This window comes from Larus michahellis, chromosome 2 (assembly GCF_964199755.1).
Source record: "Larus michahellis chromosome 2, bLarMic1.1, whole genome shotgun sequence".
Classification (NCBI taxonomy): domain Eukaryota; kingdom Metazoa; phylum Chordata; class Aves; order Charadriiformes; family Laridae; genus Larus; species Larus michahellis.
The window spans coordinates 41,206,719-41,232,634 of record NC_133897.1 but is presented as its reverse complement, the minus strand read 5'-3'; the positions used below and the strand labels follow the sequence as shown (position 1 = coordinate 41,232,634).

The following is a 25,916-nucleotide window of genomic DNA, read 5'->3' as shown; positions in this document are numbered from 1 at the left end:
AAGGTCAGTGCTCAATACACAAATTATAGTACGTACTTTTGGATAGCATGAAATCCCATTTTGGGATTCACTAGAATTAAGTATCCATTATAGATTTCTTTCACCCTTTTTTGTAAATGAACCAGTATGTACAGTCTGACACGTCACACGCATTTGACTTAGAAAATCCATATGAAGTTTCCAAATCAAAATATACCATGTTAATTATTAACTGCCCTTCTAACTGCAGACCGACATGTAATACAGCAAAAGCAACTAGTTAAACAAATTCATGAAAGGAAAGCCCACCAAGGACTAGTGGGTACAATAACACTGATAGAGCCAGCTGCTAGCTCAGGATTTATCCAAGCAGCAAACTGCCAAACACTAGGAAAGCATACAAACAAGAATATCACTCCATGGTTACCATGTTCCCGTATTCTTTCCCTAAAGATCTGCTATGGGTCATTGTCAGAGGCAGGATGCAGAATTTTGCCTTTGTCATCAGCACTTAGCAGTGAGATAAGTTGGTTTGGTTTTGCTTGGGTCCATCGTCCCCCCACCCCCACCCCCCCAAGGAAAATCCACAGTAGCTTTAAGATCATCTTTTTGAAACAAACAGGTAGTTTAGGGCCCACTGTGCCCACTGTTTTACATACATTGTACAGATGGTTTTTCCACAGCTATCGCGCTCTAAATATATGAGGATCAAACTGTTCATTCCCCTTGTCAGACTTTCAAGCAGTACAATTGGTCTTTTAACAACAGAATTTTATTGTACACCTCCCTTCATTGTGGAAATAGTTTATTCCTACTCTTTATTTCGTATGGGTTAAACAGTTATTCATACATGAACGAACCTTCCTTCATGTTTCCCAAGGGATTAACTTCCTCTTTTAAAACAGATTTTTTTTGAAGCAATTTGTCAAAACCTTTCTGGAAATCGAGGTACACAAAACCCTTTCCAAATGCTCACCGCTTCTTTCACAGATACTTACAATTTGAGAGTTCTAGAAAAGGCACACTGAATTCCCACACATCACATTACTCACATTTATTCATTCCATTCTTAATCACTTTATTACTGTTTCTTCTAATTGTCTGAAATACTTAAAATTGACAGTTTCCTGAATTCTCTTAAAACCCCTTTAAAAACTAGTTTTGCATCTGTCTATTTCAATTCCGCAGCCCTGAGAGCAATTCCAATGACAGCTCAGCTGCACAACTAAATAATTAGTTCATCTATTTCCTTTCACACTTTCAAAACAATACAGATATCTAGTGACTACTTACTACTCATTTTGCTGATCTGTATAAAAAGAAAATAAAATCTTCTACTCATTCCCATTTTTAAGACCATTTCCCAACTTGTCCATCAAAGAAAACTACAGTTTATCGGAGCCACTTTAAGTTCATCCGTAGCAAACACGAGGGTAAGAATTCATTTAGCTTTTTCTGCTTCCTGGAGGACTTACTTTACATGAGCTCGTGATCATCTCTCTGACCTACAAACTCACTTGACAGGCTCATTAATCCTGAGTTGTTTGGAAAAGGATTTATTAGGATAACTTATGCATTCAAAAACTTCTTTTTCCCAAAAAACTTTTTTTTTTTTTAACCTGACCTCATTCAGGTTTTAAATTTAACGTGGTTGGTGTGTTTGTGCCTTTCAGTACCCTGAAAGATTAAAAGAAGATAAATGCAATGGCCCCTTCCACTTGGTCTTTATTTAAACGAAACCTTTTTTCATGGCTCATAATACATGTACTCCAAGTAAAGCGGTTTTCAACAACCTCTAACACCAGCAGACCTTTCCCTATTTTAATTGAATTTAAACAAACCAATATTTTTTCTTCAAATACAGTTGCCATTTCAGCTAGTTAAACATTACCATAGTGGAGAAGAAACACGTGTGCGTGCACGTCTTTTAGCAAAAACACCTCAAGGTCGCTATTGCAGAAGGAAGGCAATGGTCACCATATACTGCAACTACTGATAACATCGACAGAGGACCAAAAGCAAGTCTCCCTCTTCGTTACCTAAATTTGGGTCAAGGGCAGAAGAAACTTTGCAAGCAGGACTCATATTTCCACTGTTGGGTTGCTCCAGAGACGAAGGACTTGCGCTGTATGAAACAGATCTTGCAACAGGAGGAGGACTGATAACTGCAATGACATAAAAGACAAACACACAAAAATCAGGACATGGAACCTGTGACTGAAGGACGTGGAATGGTGCTGACTGAAGGACTGTCACAACGAGGGACCCAACTTCAGACCCGCCACCTGAGAAGTAAGAGCTAATGTTGTGCAAGTGAGCAATGCCTCCAGTTCACAAGCAGACATTAGAGCCTTATCTCAACATATTTTCCTAAATTTCTACCTAATGAGGGACTGTATTGCTGCTGGGCCACAGAGTTAGCTTTACTTCATTGCAAATATCAGGCTTTATTATTCTGCAGTGCTGAGCACAAGCTAAGAAAACAAAACTTCCTTCACACACCTGCCAAGCCTGCTGGCGTTCAACCTCATGAAAAGGCTTTTTGTAGGGTTCTACTGAAAAGCAAAATCTCATCATTCAGCTTCAGCTGTCCACTTTAACAGTGTTCAAAGACTGGCCGGACAATTCAAACTCAATAAAGGGAGAAGAAGCTGCTGCACCAGTCAAGAGGATTAAATTATTATTTTAAAAAGCCACAGGCTAACCTTTCTCTCTCTCTTTTAAAAAAACCAAAACACTCATCCCAAATCATCCACTTTTCATTTGCGTCAGGACTTTTGGCAGGCAGGTAGGGGGCTGAGGCGACAGCTCGCAGTCTGGACACCTGCAGCCTTTCTCCTTGCATGCCTTTATCCTGGTGTCATCGCCAGCACCAGCTCTTTTGTGCCACATTCATGCCAAGAACACAGTGCTTCAGAGGCACACATTAAAATGAAGCGCTGCAGAAATGTACATGATAGAGGGAACTCTGAGAGCAACGTGATTTTAGAGTCACAATGAACTTGTGCCTAAGGCATAATTCGCTAGTTCATGGTGCAGACCAGAAATTTCTCAAAAAAAAAAAAAAAAAAAAAAAAAAGCCTGACACAGTAGAATTTCCCTACTACTCTATAGGAAATTCACTATCAGATAAAGTGCTGACATGATGGTTTTGTCAACTGACAATCAACAATTGTTCCAAAATACTGTATGGTTACAAAATATTGAACTAAATACCTCCAGTCTTCACTTCCTAAAATACTGAAAATTTAAGTCAAGCCCTGAGCTGCGTAAATGGATTTTAAATACTTCTGAGCAGAAAGGAAGAGGGGAAGGTGTAAGTGAAAGAAAACCATCATCGGCATCTCCCTACAATTTTAGGGATGACTTATACCTCAGTGCCCTGACTGAGGAAAAGTGAATAAAGCTGCAGCATAGCTAGTGAGGCACATGAATAAGAAACAAAGCAAGGAAAAGCTGTACGTAACCAAGAAAAAGGCACGTGTGCAAAGGCAAAGGGACGTGTGATGTGGAAGGTCCCTACATCCCTACTGCTAGGGAGTCGGAGGACTGGCGTGGCTCCTCACGCCAGGGGACCGCTGTCCGGTAGGCGACCCACCGCGGCCATTTACCCACTGGCCATCCTCACTTGCCCACACTGAGTGCACTTCTGCTGCTTGAATACTCGGGCGATTTGCCTCAGCACCCAGCCTGCTCCACTGGCACCTTCCATTAGCTGGATTTCATCGTTAAAATGGGATCTTTACATAAGGAAGCACCAGAGTGTCGGACAGCCATGCTTACTCGAGGTAGACTGATTCTGGTATAGCCTGCTATTTATAAAGCTGCATATCTAAGTCTCATTAGAGAATTAGAATTCATCACTTGTACAGGTTTATCTTTATATTCAGGTGCTCCCTTACCCGTAACTAAATGCAAATTACCTGTCTGGATTCCCAGCTGGCCAGTTCGGGAACTAGACACCATGAAATCTTGATCCCAGATGGGAGAATTCTGGCTGTACACTTCTTCTTCCAGCATCGACAGAAACCTAGGCACAAAAACAGGTGAAATATTAACTTAATAGAATCATTCAAACCAGCTTCTTTTTCAGAATAAGTATTTGCAACTTTTATTAATTTAAAAATATTTAATGATATGGTAAGAAAATGCTGTTGGCCAATTCCTTTTAAAAAAAAAAAAAACAAACACACACACAATCACAAGTTAGAGTAGGCATTAAGTACCTTAATTCAGTAGAGTGCTTTCAACTATGAAGATTTATCTTTGGTTATAAGCAACATTTATCTCATTTGAAAACGTAGAAACAGTTACAAACTACTTTTACAGAACAAAACTGCACTAATAAGAAAGCTATGAATTGACAGATGCCAAGGTACTCATGTCATACAACGATGACAAAAAATGTCTATTTTGATAAACTGGTGTTTTGCAGATGCACTTGCTTTTTGCCTCTTACAGATTTATAAAATCACACTGTTAGTTATGAACAATGCTCTTAGGAAGATATTTTCATTTCTTTAAGTGTGCTACTGTAACACTTAATGGCATGTTTGGGCTTGCATAAGAGTATTTTTAATCTTATTTTGGTACAATCAGAGAAACAGCGTGATTTTAAACCTCTCTTGGTATTATTATATGTGCGAGAAATTCCACAGATCAGACTGTGCAGCAGGCTTCCCTTCATGGGGCTAATACATCAATTCCCTTTCAGAAGCCAGACAGCTGCATATCCTATACTGCACAGAAGAGGTTTTCAGACCAGAAGTTGACACAGCACATTTTTGCTGTCCAGGGTCGTGGGTATGTATAGAAACCGTCTAGCTGAAACCAACGCGACTGCTGAGTAAGCCTTTCTTGAACAGGGTAAGGTTTTTCAGGATCTTGCATTTTATACATAGGACATTTATACCTAAGCGCAGCAATGCATGGTGCTTCCTGCTATCTGTGATAATGGCCAAAAATGTTTGTAACAGCTACTTGAAGCACAAATGACACTTTAGCCATGACCACCTTTACAGGCAGCACAGAGACTCTGCGTTCAGACCCCTCGGTGACTATTTCCTAGGTAGACACAGACACAACCTGTGGGTGCTCCCTTTGCCCGGGAAGGGGCAGCCGGGGCAGCCAGGAGCCCTGCTTGAAGCCAGGCACCGGCTCCGTGCTCTGAGCCTCGGCTCCTCCACAGGGTTCCCTCTGCCCAGCGCCAGCAGAGCGACAGATGCTTCAGACAAGTACAGCCCATAAGAGATTTAAAACGCTATTCGTATTTCCCCACCGATCACGAGCAAACAGTGCATGTCTGTTTGGTTTTTTTCCCAGGCAAATATTAAGAGGAATTGCAGTGAATAATAATGCTTTTAAAATTACTTATCTAGGCTGCAAAATGCAGTGGAAACATAGGGTGTGCATATGCACACCTCCTTCCTCCGCAAATCTGCTCCTTGGATCAATGCGGTGTTAAATCCTTTTTTATACCTATTTCAGGGCCAGGTCATGATCTTATTCCCAGATATACACAAACACTTCTGTATCCATAACAATCTACCCTAGAGACAGTTTACATTCTTCAAAGTGGTAAAAGGCACTATTAATATTAGTAGGAGCAACAACTCCTGGCTCTACCCAGCTTTGGAAAGCTCATGTTGTTTTTCATTCCCCTGAGCACTAAACCTAAATCTCGCCTCAGACAGCAGCTTGCGTAGCATCAGTGACACCAGCTCTCCTGTAGGTTCAGTTCCTTTTTTGTTAGGAGGGACTGACTTTTAAAACATGGGATAGAGAGCCAAGCTGCACTCACAAAATAGGGGTATTTTTGAAGTGAGACACTACCTCAACAAGAAACGTACAATGAATGATCCTGTCACCACCACCACCCATAACCACCAGTAAAATGTTTGAAATTAAGGACTGTCAAAGATGAGCACGTTTCACGACAAGTCATTCTCCCACATACCCCAAGATGTAATTATTGTTGTTTAATTGTGAGCGATCGTCATCAATATTCCAGTACTGGAACAGGCAGTCGATATGAAATTCATGAGTTTAGGATTCACTGATGCACCTTTATTCTAACTACTCTCTTCTTTGTCAAATGAACATATTCCTTCTGGGGGTGGGGTGACTACTTTGTTCCCTATTACAACGTTGAATTAAACTGAAATTCTTAGGTGTATATAAACTCCAGTACAACACTCCCTTTTTCCTGCGCCATCACAAAAGCAAAAGCAAGCATGTTTTTGGAGATCTGGACCTATGTTGCTTCCAAGGACTACAGAAAAGAAAGTAAGTGACCAACAATACATGCTAACAGGCAATATGCACAATCCCCCAGCAAGACGAATAATCCTTTTTGTAAAGGCAAGTCCTAGGACAAAGCATAACAAGTGTCTGTGTACATAAAATACACTCATTCGAACTATGTCAGAAATGAAACCTGCAGTATCTACTTGCTACTGAATAAAAGGAGGAATGACTTTCAGCTGTGGGTAATTTTTCCATTTGCATGTCAAATTTGCATACTACTGGTTAACCTTGAATGCAGGCACATTGCAACTCCTTACTTTGGAAAATGGGTGAGGATTAGCGTTCGTTTCTCTTGAGGAAGCTTGTCTTTTTCTTGCCTGGCCTGCTCCAGCAGCTGCCGTCTCATCACAGTGAAAACGGAGCGAAGCAACGTCCTACCGAAAACCTGGGTGGTTTCATACCGAGGTAGACTGTCACAGAACTGAGGGACATTGCAATAACAAAGCCACCTGTAAAGGGGAAAAAAGCCAGATAATTATTCACCACCTAATACATGAATTAATGCAATAAAACCACTACCTACATCATTTATAACGCAGCTGAGAGCTATATGACCATATAAATCAGTTCCATATCAAGTCTGGACAGAGTCAAGCAGCGTTTATATTGCCCCGTTTTTTAAAGAAATGACAGCCAAGTACCTTTAAGTCTCCATATATTCTTTCTCTCTGCAGTCTAGTTTCCACAAAGTGCTCTTGGTTCCAGACAGTAATCATAGATCACATAGAATTCGTGTCGATGTCAGGGATTCTCTCCACAGCTCATTCATTCAGCCTCCCACATCTCCTGCCTGCGACTCCCCAGACCCTTCGCCTGGCACATTTCCCCCTCTTTCAACTTCTGCATTTCCCCACATAGATGCAAAAGGGGCGACGCTTCTAACTCTCTCCACCCCGATCCCACTGGACTCCTCACCCTGCTCCCCCATCAGCTGGCTTCGTCCCACCACGCCCTGACTCGATACGCTCTCGTTTACCAGTAGCTCCCTCTGTAATGAGTTTTGCATCAAGAAATTAAAACATAGCACGTGGTGTTACTCCTCTTGAAAAAGGGACCACGGTACTGAAGAGGTAAATTAGGAGTACGCTGACTATGTAGGTCACGATGTGGTATCTGTAGCTTTAGCAGAATCAGGCCACGAACATTACGAAAGCTCCAACAATTAAAATAAAATGTTAAGAATTGGCTGCAAACAGCCTGTTCTGGATCCTGCATGGGTTTTCTCATCCACATCCGAAGTACAGCCTGTCTCAAAATGCTCTCCCGAACTCTTGTCTCTTAATCTTCGCAAACACAAGAATTGCAAAAGAGTTGTGAGATACAGTTGTTCGTAGCCCTCTACTCCCTGTTCTTGGCTGATAAAGCACACCTCTCGAAACACAAGGATGCATGTGAAACCCTGATATAGTTTCACCCAAATCATCAGGCTTTCAAACGAAGTTGGAGACTGCAAGAATTCACGAGGTGCACCCGTGGCACACAGAGGCTTCCTCTGACTCCCGAGCGGTGCCTCGGACACCGCCGAGGGCAGAAGCTTGCAATGACAGGTTAGATCAGATGGAAAGGATCAGAGGGAACCTTAGGGACTGCGGGCAGGAAGGTTTGAGAAACCACAAACGACGAAATGATTAGCAACAAAAGTCACCAAGCAGAGCCAATGCTAACTATTGATTCCTAATAAAAGTTGACTCCAGCCAGCCCGGGCTATCTGACATCTGTATCACAAATAAACGGAGGTCAAAGACCCACCAAACATGGTCTTAGAAGCCCAGTACCTGTTCCTTACACCAGGCTGTTATTCAAGGGCACAGGTCACCTGAGAGCATCCCGGCGGGACGCAGACACAGCGCAGTCTGCTGTGTCACCAGCCACAGCCTCAACTCACACCAGGGTTTGCTCTTCTCCTTCATGGAGCTGAGGTTTGTCAGAGGTAAGGCCACCAGGAAAGTAGGCAGAAGGCGGTGCTCATCCTCAGCAGGGAAAAGTGTCCCTGGCCGTTCCTGGGGGCAGGCGGGCCAACAGGGACGCTGGCTAACTGCTGCCTGCGCTCACAGGTGGCACGTTAACTGTTGCCTGCAGGAACCTCAACTGCTGTCGCTGTGCTAATTGAAACAGGCACTGCACTCCTGCTATGAGAAAAGCAGAATTAAGAGAGACGCGGCTTTTTCTCCTAGCTCTTCTTCCCCCAGTGACTAAGTTATTCCTTCGAATTCTGACAACTTTTTAAAAGGTCATAACAAGAACTATCATTTTAAGGAACCTAATAATATCTATTCACCTTTTAGCATTCAAGCACTTACAAAGTTATTCTAATTTTTCAAATCTTTCATGATTTGGTTTCAAACTGTGACGCTTTACAATGCTTAATGTTATCTTCTTTATTTTTTTTTTAAATTGCATAACAAATTGCCTGAATTTTTAGTACATGAAATAAGGATCTTACAGGAGGCTTATACCTTAAGAAGACTAAGAGCAACTTTGCAAACACAGGACGTGCAGCAGCGTTGTTAGATACAGATGTTCACGACCTCTACGCCCTGTTCTTGGCTGATAAAGCACACCTCTCAAGACACAAGGATGCCTGTGAAACTCTGGCACGGTCTCATGAAAATCCTCAGGTTTTCATATAAACTCCATGACTACAAGAATTCACAAGGTGCACCTACGGCACACAGGCACTGGTGTACTCCTGAAGCACGTACACACCATATTTGTAAGCAAGCCTTGTAACAAGCGACAAGCAGCGTTACCTGGTGTAATTCACTTTATACCCCGCGATATCGTCATTGGGTGACCTTAGTCTTCGCTGAGAAGGCGTCTCCAGGTGCCAGTAGTTAATGCGGTTCAGAAACATTTTAGCCAGTTCCACTATCGTTTGCCTTTCCTTTGAGGGTAAGTGGCTGAATTTGTACTGCACGAAATTATTCACACCCTTAAAACAGAAGAGAAGGATGTTCAGTTAGTTAGCCATCATTTTTGCAGGAGTGTCTGTCCTCAGACATTCCGCACTTTATGTTTATTAACCCTGAACTTGCATTACACGGGAAAGAAAACAAATACCGGAGACCATGAACTCCTTGCTCAGCTACTCGTGTAGCTGCCACAAGCCGGTTCCCCTGTACACAGCAGCAGGTACATCCAGATGTTCTTATTCTATCCACCTCCAGCAGCTGACTTAAAGGGAGAGAAGCAAAATTCTTTATTTTTCCTTGCTTTTCAAAGTAAAAAACTTTGTCAGGGAATAGAGAAAGATCCAGGGGGACTCCTTCTATATGCTCAAATATGCACAATTTTGCTGATAACCATGCTGCATGACATATTTCCTCTGTAATCAAGCATCACCAAAAATCCTCTCCAGCCACTTTTCAATAGTAGACTATGGCTACACATCATATTATTTCTTCAAGAAGTGCCAGTATTTCACAAGTACGTCACTTCATTGTGCTTTGTATACTGCCTACTTTAAAAAAAAAAAAAACCAACAAACTACTGAAGATAGTTAAAATGTATGACTAAAAGTGCTGCAATACATATATAAGTCAATTTTAATAATGCTGCTTAGCAAATAATTTTGTGTGATTGAGTTGCTGAAGTGCTAAAAACAGAGTTGAAAATAGTCGTCTATTTTTAGGGAAAATTATTTCAAAATAAACTGCAAGAACTACTGTTTCATCTCTACATTTTACTTTCTGGAGCAAATTAAACTGTATGAAGAATGTGACAAAAAAAATCATACTGTACAAAACCTTTTTAACAGTATACTTTAAGGGCTAGGAGTGTATGGGGATTACACACAGTCATTCTTTGTTCAGACTCAAACTAAAGGAGAACTTAAGGTGAAAACTTCACAGAAATTCAGCAACAAAGTGTTTTGATTTTCCTAAATTACAAGAAGTGAGAGTTGTAAGGAAATAATTACTACATGTAACAGTCTTCATATTTAAAATATCCAGCTTAACAACACAGTATCCATTCACACACTGGTGGGAAAACATCGAGCTCCTGTTTCTGCAAGGTATGTGAGCCTCTGCATAGTCTCACTGCAGCTAATGGGCCCACTTGTGTGCCAGAAGTGCGTTCTCAGGAGCTTGCTTAACCAAAATCTGCCTCTGTCATATGTTCTTTATCCATTGAGAGTCACAAAAGCCTCAGTTACTCTTTGGTTTCAGCTTTGTTTTCCGGTGTGCACCCTTTGAAAGAGAAGGCTATGATCTCACTGAATTGGACCGTAACATTTTCACTGATTTACAGAAGACAAGTGTCATTTTGATATTGGGTTTCAAAACTTCAGCAGCATTTTTCATCACCTCAAACAAAGAAAGGTTAGAATTACCAATAATAAAAGTAGCATTTTAAGTTCGTTTTCTAAAACCACAAAAAAAAGTCTGTTTCATTAAAGCATAAGATGAATGATGAGAGAAATCAAATAATGTAACCATTCTACCAATGCTAAAGGAGAAGCAGCAGCAGAAGCATCCTACGATCTCCTACGCTGTCCTAAGTAATATATAGAAACATTTCCAAACTGCCTATAACGCCACGTTTTCAAAACCAGTGCCTACGTTGACCTAAAAAAAAATGGGAAAAAGCAAAATCCAAAACAAACGAAACCCCCCAAAACCCCCACCAAATAAAAAAAAAAAAAAACCACACCAGCCAAACACACGTGTTGGTTGCTTACCTGTTCAATGCTAGGTTTCTCAAATGGGGGACATTCCAAAGATCCTTCTACCACAGGTTTTCCCATCTGTAAAATGCACTTCCTCAAAAGCTGTTAAAAATACACAAATTTGTAAGAATTAGCACATTTGCATACATAGGGTCAATGGAAGTCACAGGTGCGCAACACACTGCAAGCAGTGTTGAAAAACTCCTGGGCTAGATATCTGCTTGCTTAGTCGTCTAAATTTATAACTACTTTACTGTGAATTTCTTTATATCTTCTTTGAAATGTGTACAAGAGGCTTCTCTGAGAACGTGTAGGCAGCATCTCTGTCAACTGACTTTTCCCCCTGTGTAAGGCAAAAGGGTAAGGCTTGCAGGTGGCTGCATGTCGTGGTTATGGACGGGACTCAGGGTCAGCTCCTGAACCATCTGGATGTCTTCTGGAATACGGTACGGTACACTGCAAGTACCACAACGTCTCGCCCACGCTAGAGCATCACGCTAGAGAAAAGAAAACCTCGCACCACGTGAAGTCAACACATGCGTGAGGAGGGGCAGTGAAATCAGCTTGTGTGTGGGAGAGTGAAAAACCTCACTTCAGCTTACTTTGAACAGGTAGAAATAAACTTGCTTGGTGTCTGCATCTTCTTCTTTGTGGACACAGGTGAACAGATACTCCACATCCAACACAATCCCCAGGAGCCTATTCATTTCTTCTTCAGACACATTCTCCAGGTGAGAAACATGAGCAGCTAAACGAAATAAAAATCCGAACCTGTAAAAAAACCTATTGAGAGAACCGATAGCACAGATATTCCCCAGGATATCTCAAACTAAGCCCTAACGGTAAAGGCACTGATCCTGTAATAACCTACCTAATCAGAATATCTTATCAGAGGTAACTGAAATATGTGTCACATCGGAGCAACTTGTAAAGGTAGTCTAGGGGTGCTAATTCCCACAGGAGAGGAACGATGGCTGGTTGAATCACAGTATCTGTTAACACGCAAGTCCTATCTGTACTAATATGTTGCAATATATAAAAAAACTACATGTATTTTTGTCCAAGAGCTATGCTTTTGAGACAAGGTTTCTCAACTAAAGAAAATAAATCCAGAATTCCCATAAATTAGGTATTCCAGTTGATACAAGTTGTGTCTTATTCCATGAAGATTAAAAAAAGAAAAAAAAAAAGCTCTGTAAATAGGCTTTTTGGTTTTAACTGGGCATTACTGGCTAAGTCTCATAATTTCATATCATGTAAAGTCAAACAAAGCTTTGTGCGCACTGTATTAACAAAGCTTATGAAGACTGTACATGCTCATTTGTTCAGAAGTTTACAAAAAAGCATCTTCCAATGTATCATAATTTCCAAGTGGCAAATGTCCTTTTATGATCTTCAAAGGCAAATACAGTTCCACGTTTGTCATTTTCAAAAGCTTGAGGTTTGTACAGCTGAAGCAGGGCATTCACTTCAAGCTGGTTTGAGTAACTGGCCCCAGGAAGAAAGAAGGCAATTTAAAACAAAAAGTCAATTCCCAGAAAGAAGATATTTGCATTACAAAAAGCAATGATCTTCACTGACTCCGGGTCAATGTACGTGGAATGCATATCCTTTCCTCTGAAAGGACAAGAAAATACCCTCTACAAGAAAAGAAAAATTATTTAAAAGGTTGGGCATATTAGTTTTTATATCTTTTAATAACTTGTATTAATTTTTACGTCTTAGATAATTATTATCTTAGATACACTAATGTAAATAATAAATAAAACTCAACTTGAAAACAATCAATCGTATTTATTGTTCATTCAGCAAAGACATTTTGTTTCAGAAAGTCTGGCACGACACCTGCCATTTAAGTGCAATAAATTTGCGCAGCTTCAAGAAAAAGGGACACCGTGGCTCAGAACGTTAGAAAGTGTCAGCAATCATTTCCATGGAAATGAACTCTTACAATACGGTGTCTTAAGTTCTGAGCACACGATGAGAACTGAAAGAGGGATGGTCACCATCGGCTTTCTTTAAAGACAAATATTCAGCATTCAGGGCAGAATAAAACAACTTCATTTTTGTCCTTGAGCCAGATATGAAGGTTTAATATGCCCAGCTGTCTGTTCTGATCTTGTAAAAGTAATAAATTCCATCCTAGATGAGCATTGCATGAGAAATCGATAATGCACTAAAGAAACCTTGCACTCAGCTAACAAATGAATAAAACATCTGCATAACAAGCCATTTCCACACAGTTTCCATAACAATGCTGAAGTTACCTTGACTACTTAGTGGCTGTATTTAAATGTTTTATTAAACTAGAGAATTATTACACATAAGGCGAATCTAAAAGTAACATAAATGTATTACCACCACGTATTTACTACTGGTTACCATTTACTATAGAGTCACGAATGTTTGTACATCAGCCCAACAATCTTTTTTCAGATGTTCACAGCCCATTCCCAGATTCTTGTGGCCATTAGTAAATGTTCTATTAAAATCAAAGCTTTAGTACCCTGACATCAACTATTCAGTTACTCTTGACTAGAGCTACACAGTCCCACGCAACTGCATTGCCCAACTGGGACATCCTTCCTCAGCTGCTGTTGTGTTTGCAAAATAGTAATGTTTAAAAAAATAAATGACAAATACAGGTTGCTACAGCATCCAGAAGAAGAAAGCAAGCAGATAGAGCAAGGCCAATGCAATGATATGAAGACCTGAAAAACAGCAAGTTAATTATTTTGTTGTGCAACTTCAATAAGCAAGTAGTTGAGTGTATGAATTAGGAGCAGTTAGAAAACAGACTCATAAGGAACGTGGCCACGGTCAATCTCAAAATCAGCGTGAACGTAAAAACACTAGTAATGTATATGGGACAGGCAAATCAAGAAATACGCAGATACGCTACCTAACAGTGCATAGCAGGAACTGAAGAGAGTGCCGGGGGTGGAAAAAAGAGCCTGAGTGTGTACTTAATGTACTAGCACATTAATTAACGAGTTTTAAAAGTGCACTAGACTCAAGACCGAAAAGGTTTACCAACAGGAAAATGCACCCTGTAACACAGGAGAAACCAATTAAATATAAAAGAGAAAAGAGCCTCTGACTGAGTAACACCCGGTCTTGAGGCTGGTGGAGAGGGAATTCTCCCGGCTCACAATTCAGTGTCCACTTCCCAGTGTTACGGCAGTGACCCAATATATCACCCAAATAAAATAAATATTCATTAAAAGCCTGCTGTAGAGACAAGCTGTGGGGCTGAGCCACAAATAGAAGAATACAAGTTATAGGTAAGTAGACAGAATACAAGAAAAGAATACAAAAAGGAATGCAAGAAAAGAATAAGTTGTAAGTAAGTAGATAGAAATAAGCTTGACAAGCCAATGCGCACTGCCAATCAAATTTATGCACCAAAAACCGCACTGGCTTGAAGATCGAACCATACCCCCAAAAAGAGATGTCTCAAGAAAGACTAATGTCTAGAATTACCTTTGGAAGAAAATAATGAATTTTTAAAAGGCAAAAACCCCAAGCATCCTACATTTTATACCAGGGATGGCTTTAACCAGTACAAGAATTTCTACATTGCTATTTAAATGGCTCTCGGAGGAATAGAAAATGCAGCACAGATGATAATCTGAAGCCTGCACACCTTGTGGTCAGTCTGGCTTTAAAGGCATTCAGGAGGAACACACTAATTTAGAGGAGATGAATAGGAAAATTATCTTGGAAAACACCACTGAAAGACATATTTTTGCCAGTAGTATGGGGAAGCAGACAGCAACTCATTCCAGTTATTTCAAATGACACATCATCCTCATTAGCTGCAGCCAGCAGAACAAGAAACTTTACCTTTTCTAAAAACAGCAATGAATAAAAATACAGTCTGTTCCATAAGGTGCATTTCACTGGTCCTGGTTTTACAGTACTGGTTTTCCCTGGTTCCCTAGCTAATGAGCAATATAAGGTTTTTGCTTATTGCAAAACAGTCTCAGCCTTAAGAGCTGAGTTTTTCTACAAAATACAGAGCAAAATTCTGCTGAAGAATAGGGAATGGACAGAGACAACAAGAAAAAAAAAAAAAAAAGAAAAAAAGGGGAAAAAAAAAAAAAGAAAAAAAAGGCCAGGAATGAAAGGGACAGGTAACACAAGCTACCCCGACTGCAAAACCAAAAGCGGCACAGAGAAGCTGCGTGATGAAAGGTTGAAACTAACTTGGCTAAAGCCACCGAACTTTCTGTGATACTGTGCATTTGTTAGTCTTCTCCTGCAAGCAAACCCAGAGATTCGGGATATCAGGAAAGGAAAGGAATCTGCTGAAAAGCCCAGAAATAGATCAAAAGTAATGAGAGCATAAAAAGAAAAGAGAGCAGAAACAGAAATAAATCCCGATTAAAAAAGGAAAAAAAGTATTCCACATAAAGTATAATATTATTTTCAAAAGCAATTCCATTATGAAGGCTTTAGATTTCCTTTTTCTTATTTCACTGTCCTAAGTTTTCGCTATCAACAAAAATTAAATAGCGACTGCTTCTTTTCAATTAATTCTGAATTTTATTTTAGCTCAATTTTTAATCAATATTTGCTAATGTATGCAGAGTCATCAGCTTTTATTTTGGATAAGCACAAATTCTTAAAAAAAAATACTACAGTGATTCACCACTCTTTCTGGCTATGTGGGTAACAAATCATTATTTATTATTTGTTTGAAGAAGGAAAAAAAAAAGAACAAACCAAATCCCCACAACAGCATTTAACAGTGGATTTTGAGCAGATGCTTCCAAGATATGCAAGCTGTCTGCACAATAATTTAGGCAATGCTAAGTTGTACAAGCCCGGTATTGTTCTCTGTGACACAGAAAAGGCACAGTTCTTTTTGTAGAGGAGAGTACCTGCTTTAGCAATGTTGAAAAATATTTGATAGTTTATTCTGTAGTAAGAAAATATAATACAGTCTACAGGAGAGAGTCATTCACGTTGTAACTAAGGCGGCTGACATATAAGATGATGTGAGGTTAACGCGTATGTTACCCAAAGTATTAAAATTGTTATCGGTAGCTTAAAAGCGCTTTTGCACTTCAACAACTTAAGATGTCGGGGTTGTTAGAAGTTGTACCTTGGTTCAATTTCTTCAAAACTCATTTTAGGATATTTCCAGCATATTTTAGTGTATGTTATTGACATCCAATTTTAAGCCCTATATTTTAATCTAAGTTACGGATGCTTATGTTCGATCGTAACCCCCCCTTTCTAGGTCTTGGCATGGCACCTTGACTTTCGTCTTGCCAGAGCGGGGTCTCCCGGGTAGGTGGGCTGCAGGAGAAGGGCAAAGTCTTACCCAGGGGGTGGCTGCAGCTGCGGCAGGGCTCGGCCAGGCTGACAGCCGCCTGCTGCAGCTCTGCCCGGGGCGGCGTGGGAGGCGGGTTGGGGTTCTTCCAGCCATTGCATTTACACGATTCCTCAGCCTGAAATCAAAGCAAAGGGATAGATCGATCAAGAGCGGGGAAAAAACACAGGAACTTGCTGCAGCTGCGTTATTTCAAAAGCGATTAAAAGTAACATTATTGTAAGTTGGTGGGTTTTTTGTTATATTTTTATGTTTCGGCAGGATTTTCAGTGTGTTTTGTTGTTTTGCTTTGGTTTTAGTTTTTTATCTACCACACAGATAGACCTTATTTTCAAGAAATAATCAGAAATAGAACAGCACCCCAAATAGAGAGACTAACATAGTTCTGGTAAGCAAACGGCTCAGAAAAATACATACGCAAACTCTGGCTAATTCCTTTACAGACAGCCCTCACTCTAGCTCCTATATGAAAGAAGTATTCAAACAGTTACTGGTACCTCAACGTGTACAGATCCTGCCACCACGACAGTTTTAATGATTTAAACACAAACAGGTTATCTAACGGGAAACACGTTTATCACTGCCTTCTCAGCTACACCAACAAGGAATCACACAATTAAATCCAAGCCCATGACAACCCAAGTAAGGTTAACAAAATACTGGCATAAGCAAGCCATAGTTGCACTATTGGAGAATGCAGCCTAAAGCAAGGCTTGGCCGCAAAAGCAAGGGATCACAGAATGGTTCGGGTTGGAAGGGACCTTAAAGATCACCTAGTTCCAACCCCCCTGCCATGGGCAGGGACACCTCCCACTAGACCAGGCTGCTCAAAGCCCCATCCAGCCTGGCCTTTAACACTTCCAGGGATGGGGCATCCACAACCTCCCTACCAATGGAACCTCCTGCTCACCCTGGAAAGTTTATTTACGCTCTCTGACTGTGAAACACCACCAACAGACTGCAGCTAAAAGGGGTGACCATGAAGGCAGAGGCCACGACTTGGGTAATCATGTTTCAAATCACTCAGAAGTTCGAAGTCCTGATTCACATTATCCAAAGAGCAGCTTTATAGGAGGGGATTTTCTTTGCCATATCCAAAAAAGATCTTAGTTATTTTGATGGTAAAGCTCTTCTAACAGCATTCATATCCCTATGTGAAGATCTAATCGGAAGAAAAGCGTGCTTTCCTACTGTTCAGAGAGATCTGTGCCCTGGGCTGTAACAAGATACTCAGAATTTGCCATGCCAAGACCTCGCTGAGGAAAGTATGCCAACTGCTGCATAATATTTATGAGTGAAACAACCTTAGTAGGAAAAATTGTGATGTTAATACATCCAGCACTAACGTGTCATTTTTCAAACCCGATTCTGAATATATTTAGTGCAATCTATTTCAGGAACCTATTTCGTTTTCCTTTTATGTTTCTAAATCCCATCTTACCTAAGGAAGGAGCACCCAGGAGAAGCAGAAAGGATCACAGCTTGACAGCTCCTAAGACTGACAGCTTTGTCGACTGATGGTAAATCGTGCTTCCAAACTAATTTCAATATTCAGCAATCTGAGCACCAAGAAAACTGCTGCCTGCAATTTGCTGAGCACCACGTGATGGTTTTACCATCTCTAATGCTTAAGTCTTTATCCGGCTGGGCTCCTGGGCTCTGGCAGGTACGAAGGGGCGCGAGTGGTGTTTTCAGCAGCCAAAGCCACCAGGATGACTCAGAAATCCACCTGCGAGTGCCCAGCGAATCCACTTCCACATATGTCCCTTGGAAGGGGGACAACCTGCGCTGCCTGAAGCCCCTGGCTCTGCAAACCCACTGCGGGGGCACAGACTCCCTGCCACCGCACGTGGCATCAGGGTGGCATCAGGGAGGTTTCAGTACGGTATGTGGAGAAAATTAAAACATTATTTTTATTAAGTCTCATAAAACGTAATCTGGATAGATTTACAGTGAATTTTATATTACTTTTCTACCACAAAAAATGAAGAAGGCCCAGTGTCATTTTACAGCAGAAACCGCCTCTTACACGTTCACAGGCACTGCGACAGTTTACTTTTGTTCGTTATCCAAACCTACGGGACCTCTTAAAGTTTAATGACCAGAAAGAGAAGTCAGTGATTGAGTGACACCTGCGAACCAAGGACTGCCCTGCTGCAGGGACTTTGGACATCGGTGAGATGATGTGAAACCCCACTTACAATTAGCGTCTCGAGCTAGACAAAACCAAGGCCAAATAAGCTATCCATATTTGCTTTGTGGGAGAGGCAACGTTGCCATGAAAGTTTTTGCAGTTATGACAAGGATAGAGAAACTGCCACAGGAAAAAAAAAAAAAAAAAAACTGTCAGAAAATAAGACTATTGCCAAAGAAAATTCAAGAGACAATCATAAAGAAGTCCTCAAACAAAAATTGACTGAATATTATATTAGGGAAGCAAGATTTGATCCTTCCCATGCAACTGTCTGGACAAATGTTCAACACTGTAAATTACCAACATATCATCATGCTTATCATTAATTGCCTTAAATCATACTACAATTTAACGTGTCCAAAAAAACCCACCCCTCAACTAGGCACAAGCTTTCTGAGAATTTTTTCCCCAATTGGAAGCAGTATTTCACAGAAGCTCACCACACGATGTTTACTATCAAGCCTAAAAACTATAAACAGTGAGTAACTACACAAACTTTAGTGTCACACAATAATTAACAGCAAAGATGCAAACAAACAGATGTACAAATCGTGGTAACAGCTCAGTTAAACTGCCAAAAATAAATATCAACCCACCCACAGAAGAATAAAAACAGCGTGTTCAACGGCAGATTTTTTCTGCCCTCGGTAGTATTTCCTCGCCAGATCTTTCTGAAGCAGCTGTTAATTTATATTGTTCAAATTATTCCAGAGACCTTTCTCAAACAACTATTAGGGTGGCTTTTTTTTTTTCCCCGTTAATCTCTCGATAAAACACCAGAATCAGCATAAATGTTCTGTTAGCCAAGGGGAAACACAACCCGAAAAGGTCCTCTTTAAAACTAAGCTTTCATTGTAGGTGTTGACAGTGCAAGTATTTTGCAGTGAATACGCAATGTGCATTCCTCAGTGGCTTAAATTGCTGAGTTGTTTTCAGTCTTCCACAGTGTGTTTTTTTCATTCAATCCTTTTTTTGACTATCTTCAGCTTTTTCCTTTCTTGCTCCTTTTTTTTTTTTTTTTTTTTTTTTTTTTAACATCACTCATCTGCTTTTCATTAGAAAATAAAGTATGACTTCACCTCTGCAAAAACTTAATTTAAGATCAAAAATTGTCTGGAGGGGAGGAAGGAAAAGAAGCATTTGAACTAGTACATCCAGTCCTTTGAGCCTTGTTTTCTGGGACATCTGCTGAGCCTTGATAAAGCCCCTGGAGAAAGCTGGGGACTTCTGCCTTACTTGAAGGCTCATCTTTGAAGGCCCGGGGATCACAAACACTGCATCTTCCTTGGTGGTTTTTAATAAAATTGGATGAGTGCAGTATAATAAAACACAACAATTGCTCACTGTTGCCTGTCCCCGCCCCCCAAAAAAAAAAAAAAAAAAAAAAAACAACAGTTCAGAAATTATGTACATTTTGCGCTGTACAATATAATTTCAATCATTTTTTTGACCCCTTCCATGTTTGGCGGAGTGTTACAATGTGAGAAATCAAATTGTCTGTTAGCTCTGGGCAGTGAAAACTGCAACTCTGGACTAACTAAAGTTACTATTTCCTTTAAAATACTGAATATACTGATAGCAGATCAAAAATGGACCGTGAAAAAAAATACAGCATGCATTGTTAGCATTTTTATTTAAAAAGGAAGCATGTGAGAGTTACAACATTGCACATCTCGTCCCCTTTTTAAGCGGGTTTCAGGTGTCTAAATAATAACAAATAAACAAAGAATGTCACAGTAACTTACGGACCAAAGCATTCCTCCCCTTTTTGGATAGTGAGATGAGCACAGGAACGTGCAAACTTCAAACTAACTTAACCACGAAGTAAAAAAACCCAACAGTCTTAAAACTGAGTTTCAAAACAGCTGTTGTGCTGGGCTCTCGTTCCAACTCAAAATCCTACAGGTTGCCCTGCCTGCTATCGGAGATGCAAAGCAGACTCAACAGATGATACATACACAACATTACAGGTCTTTCTATTTCCAGCAAGTGTAATTACTCCAGAAAAAATATTCTTCCTCCCGACACCGAAGCCGTATAAAATACCCTGTATGTTTCTTCCCGCAAGCAATAATCTCAAATTGATGCTTTTAACAAACAGCATCACAGAAACCACAACAAATACATTGGTGAACTTAAAATACATGTTTTTCCTACTCAAATATCCAGTCCCCAGCAACCAGACAATTGGACACTGCTTGGAGAGACACTCATACGCATCAGGAAATTTGCTGACGCATTTGTCTTTAACTAAATACAAAATAATCAGTTCAATGTTCAGCTCTAAGGGCATGTTCTTCATTTATTGATCAATCCAAGTATTTTATTGCCTGTATTTTCCAGTTTCGCTTAGAGAATACATGTAGGCTACCATATAAAGCTTTTAATTATAATAGGGGCCTGATTCCTACCTTGTAAAGGTAATAGTAGATTTCCTAATTAATTTAAAGGAAGATGCTCTAATTTGGCCTGTAAGACACTGTAAAACAGATTCACACCATTATGAAAATGATGATAAGAAAGCTTTAGACATCTTCTATGTCTCCTATACGCTTCTGCAGAAAATAACTTTAATACATTTCCAGTTGAGCTTCAAGGAGCTGCATTCGCACTACGCAGAGTCCAGCAGTAATAGGGCCGAGTCTGCCTCATCTTAATCTGCCTTATAAAATTTTGTCAGGGAAAAAAATACTTCATTATGGAAATGGTGGTACATATTTACCCTATGAACTCTTTTTTGACGTGTAGGAGCAGGAAAACTCCACAGAGGTCACTCCAGGATGAGACGTGGCAAGAAGTGCCTCTACCAAGGGTCAGCAGCTGGTCTGGAGCCCGGGACCCAGATTTTACTTCAACCTCTGCCACTCGCTCACCTGCCGCAGGGCCTCGGCCACGTCATCTCGTCATAACCCTCCTCACTCCCTGTCCATGTTGCGGATCTAAAGCACAAGGTCTTTCTCGAAGGAGGACTTATGCCCTGTCACTTGTGCAAACGCCTTAGGCTACCGGGCTCTAATTATATTTATAAGCATCCAGACATTACTGTAAGATATATAATGAGAAATAACCAATTTTACAGAAAACTTGGTGTACTAAAACAGTACATATTTCAGCTTGTTTATAAGAAAAACTCCCAGTGGGACTAGAGAGAGCGCTGTATTTTCACATACTGTAAACCAATAGGGAAAAAAAGCCGAGGAGACTTCCTCCTACATCTTCATTAAATATATTTATGTGTGTAAGTCACACAGTGCTGCTTTATATAAAAAGTGCTGCAGGCTCGCATGGCTAAATGCTCAGTTTCACACTGGACAAAACCAAAACCATGTATGCGGCCATTCATATGTGCACAGATACCGCCAATTGCCAAATACAAAACCCCACACAGCACTACTGCGCACTTCCAAAAGTCGTGAACACCGTGCCAATTCCTAATATATATCTTATTGTTCAGTACATGCTTTTCCGCCCACACACACACACAAACTTGGGCATTTAATGAGGTTTTGGGTTGGGGGATTTTTTTTTGGTTGGTTTTTGGTGTGGTTTTTTTTTGTTTGTGGGTTTTTTTTTTTGTTTTGATTTGTTTTTTTACACAGAGGAGCCTGTTCTCTCCTTTCCACCCTGACCTTTTCTCACAGGGGAAAAAGTCAAGCAGAGCAGCTCAACAGCTACAACTCTCCTGTCCCAATCCTTTATCAGGAAAAAAGGAACAAATCCCACATTTCTCTTTTAGCTCCCTGAACTTCACTCTCTTTCGCCTCAGAATACGCTCACACCGAAGATGTCTTTGCCAGCAGCCTTTGTACGAGTTTCCCGCGAAGAAAAGGGATTGCTGAAGAAGGACCAGGAGGTCCCTCTTGGTGACTGAGCACCCTACCCCAGAGCAGCGGCTTCCACCCTTTTCTGCTTGGCCTTTCTGCTGTCACCAGTGAGACTCGCCCTTTACACGGCCACTGACCGCTCCATCTTCTTGCGTTGCTGCTCTTCATCCCCAGCGAACGCAGGCTCCCTGCCCCTGCTACTCCCACCTATTCCTAACAAGTCCTGCACGGTGAATTTTGCAATGAATTTTACGTGGGAGAAGGCGATCAAGGCTAAGGATGCCGTTAGGTATTTTCTGCACTCCAACTTGTAGAGCTCTATGCGGACCTACACAGGATTCATGTATGGCCACTACCTGAATGAACACAGACGTCCCCTTTGGAGATGGTGTGAGTGTGTTTGCCTTCTCTCACTCCCCCGCACTCACGCCCAGAAACACAAAATAAATGGAATAGAGAGAAATTGCAACCCGAAGTAAGAAAAAGTTCAAAGTTAACACTCTGCACTGCTACATTTTATTGCAAACCGCTAATGTTACAAGCCAAGCAGCATCGTTTTGGAGCACCTGCCAGGTGTTCAGGAAGAAAAATAACACATTCTTCCACCCCGCTCCATCCTTCCCCCTTTATCCCACAGGAGAAGCCTCTTGATTAGTTTACAAGGAGCTTCCCGTCTGCCTACTTGCTTCTGTTTTGAGACCTGAAAGCAAGCTGCCTGCCGCTGAACTACTGAAGAGGAGTAGCAAAGGTGGGTTTTGCATTTTAATCTGAACACAGAGCAGCATTTAGCGCTGCGGCTGTCCCAGATCCTGGCAGGAGGAAGAGGCCCTGGGATGCCGTGTGTCCAGCTCCCATCCATCACTGGAGTGCCAACGGGGCACGCACCCAGGACTTCCCACAGAAGAGGGACACCAAGGACACCCCAGCGGAGCACTGGCAGTACGAGCTGTCACCACACCATACCCCACCACCGGGAGCCCTGTGAGAGGGAAAGAAGGGCTGATGGCAGGCCACAGCGTGCACTCCTGCCCTCCCAAATGGCACCCGTCCCCCTTCCAACAACACACCTGCGGCAGTGCACACGTAGGGCTGGCGAGTCCCCAAAAAAGCAAAAGGTTTGTGAAGAGACAAGGCTGCCTGCACTTGTTCACAGCACAGCTACCTCTGTGGGACAAAGCACCTCAGGAGAAGGCTTTTGCCCTCACAAAGGTCATCTGGACATACATCAGGGGAAGAATAAAGAACTGACCAGGGATGAAAAAAGCAATTCACACACACGCACACCCTCCTAACAGCCCATGAAAATCGTACCCACGCCACATCCAGTATCATTTAACAGCCAGCCTTGGTAACATTAAAATGTGGAAGTGTGAAGAGGACTCAGCACTGGGAAAGCTTCAAACCGTGTCACCCAGCCTGCCGTGAGGGCCGCAAATTTCAAGTACAGTAGTTGCTCTTTTAACTTATGGACACCTGTGTCATCTTGCGATGTCCCGCGTACGCAACCAAGGCTGAAATGGAGGCGCGTGCGCATTTGGAGGCAGCTAAGAAATTGAAATGTGTGCAGCTTCCTTAACTTGCCCTCACATGACAGCATTGCGCCATGCCTTCAGCACACAGTTAAAGATCCTCACACCAGCAGACAGGGCTGCCAAGCCATGCTGTGGTGCTTCCTCATGTACGTTAGCATTTAGTTTGGCCTTTCACTCATTATTTGGCCTTTTGAGGCTCCAAAGTAAGGCAACAGAGAAAATAAAATGGACATCTCTCACAAGCAGCTATTTTCAACGCTGAAAGTGCTCCTGGGGGATTTGACATCAGCACTGCCAACCTGAACATGTCAGACCCGCTGTGCATCCAGGAATTGCCCTGACAGCAGCCCCGCAGCCAGCGGCCCACGCTGCCAGCCCAGCGCTGGTCCTCCTCTGCGCACCCCATCGCAACACCAGTTGTCCCAGTCCTTGTCCCAGTGCAACGGCTCTGACCTGTCTCCCTCCGACAAACAGGCAAGCCCTGCTTCTCCCACCGAGGGGAAAACCGCAGGTGGAGGGAAGGCGCTTGCGAAGGGAGACCCAGGGCAGCTCTCCCGAATCGGAGAGGGGAGCGCAGGGCAGGCGCTGGAGAGGAGACCCCCGGACACCGGCCCGGCGCTCTGTGACCGGCTGGGACACAACTTTCCCAAGCCGAGAGGCCGCGCCCGAAAGCGGCTGGCGACGGTGCCAGCTCCGGCCGGCGGCTTTTGCCATGTCAACAAGCTCCGGGGCTGCGAGGCCGCCGCCGCCGCGCCCCGTCCCACCGGCTGCCCCCGGAGCGGGGCCGGAGGACGCCGCAGCAGCCCGGGCAGGGGGGTGTCCCCGCTGCCCGCCGGGATGTTTACGCGCCGGGCAGCCGCGGCAGCGCGATTCACCCGGCGCTCACCGCCGGCACCAGGAGCCGCCCCGCCCGCCGCCGCCTCCCGCGGAAGGACGGAGGGACGCCGGGCACCTCCGCTGCCTCCTCGGGCTCAGGCAGGAGGAGGGCGGCGCTGTGTCCAACCCCCCACCCCCCGGTCTTCGGCGCGTTTGGGGTTTATTTTCGCCGGCCGGAAAGCTCTGGGGGGAGCGGCATCCACCGGCACCGCCACTTCCGCGGGGAGCGCCGGGCTGCAGCCGGGCCGCCTCCCCCGCCCGGCACGGCCCTGCCCTTCCCCACCGCCTCCCTCCCTCCCTCCCTCCCGTCAATCCCCACCCTCCGTGGGCGGGTGGGCGCCCGCGGCCGGGTACCTTGCAAGCGGAGTAGACGCCCAGCTTCTCCAGCTTCTTGGCCCGCGGCGCGGCGCGCAGCTGCGCCTTCTTCCCCGCCGTCCGCGCCGAGCCGGGTCCCCCGGGGCTCTCGGCGGCGTTGCGGGCCGGTCCCCCGGCGGCCACCCCCCCGGCGGCCGGGGAGCCCTGCTGCGGCCCGCCGCCGCCGCCCGCCGCCCCGGCCCCGCCAGGCTCCGCCATGCCCGCGGCGCGGCGGCAGCCGCCCGTCCGGCCGGCCGGCGCGGTGCGGTGCGCCCGGCCCTAGACCCTCCCCTTCGCCGCCGCGCCGCCGCCGGCTGCTCCCCGGGGGGGGCGGGAGGAGGGACCCGCCGCTCCGCGGGCGGCTCCTGCCCCGCCGGGCGGAGGTGCCGGGGGGGGGGGGGGGGGAGGCTCCCCGCCTCCCGCCGCTGCGCACCGCGGGGGGCGCGCGCCCGCGTCCCTGCGCGGGGGCGGGCGGTGCCCTGCGCCCCCGCGGAAAGCCGGGGAGGGGGGGGGGCGGCACCGCCCGCTGCGTGCGGGAAGCCGCTACGGAGCCATCCCGGGAGGCTGCGGGGAAAGTTGCCCCAGAAGGAGGGGGTGTCGCCTGGGTTGCGCGGTCCGCGCCGCCGGCGCGGAGCCCCGGCCGCGCTCCCGAGTCCCGGCGAGGCCGCGGTGGGGGCCACGGGCACCGATCCCCTTCGTAGTGGCACTACTTTGTCTTGACTTAACCGTTGCGTTTCCACGTTATGCACTTTTCAGCCGCTTTTAAACGATTCGTTTGGGTTTTTTCCCCCACAGATAATTTCTATTTCAGCCAATTTCAACCAGTTTTAAATACCAGGAG

General features: G+C 43.6%; 1 protein-coding gene across 6 annotated transcripts in view; it reads right to left on the bottom strand.

Annotated features, from left to right (window-relative positions):
* KAT2B (lysine acetyltransferase 2B) overlaps window positions 1–25,359 on the bottom strand; it is a 45,446-nt gene extending 20,087 nt beyond the window's left edge. For 4 of the 6 annotated variants that reach the window (XR_012585522.1, XM_074575008.1, XM_074575011.1 and 1 more), the window contains exons 1-8: window positions 25,076–25,358; window positions 16,287–16,413; window positions 11,557–11,702; window positions 10,967–11,056; window positions 9,036–9,217; window positions 6,543–6,734; window positions 3,903–4,009; window positions 2,019–2,144 (exon numbers count right to left, since the gene is read on the bottom strand). Coding sequence is in view for 5 of the 6 variants with exons in the window: in XM_074575008.1 (XP_074431109.1) it covers window positions 2,019–2,144; window positions 3,903–4,009; window positions 6,543–6,734; window positions 9,036–9,217; window positions 10,967–11,056; window positions 11,557–11,702; window positions 16,287–16,413; window positions 25,076–25,294 (1,189 nt within the window). In the remaining variant the exon portion in view is untranslated. Of the gene's footprint in view, window positions 1–2,018; window positions 2,145–3,902; window positions 4,010–6,542; window positions 6,735–9,035; window positions 9,218–10,966; window positions 11,057–11,556; window positions 11,726–16,286; window positions 16,414–25,075 lie in introns of all 6 variants that reach the window. The other 2 variants (XM_074575009.1, XM_074575010.1) reach the window with 2 other exon arrangements.
* Window positions 25,360–25,916: the final 557 nt, after the last annotated feature.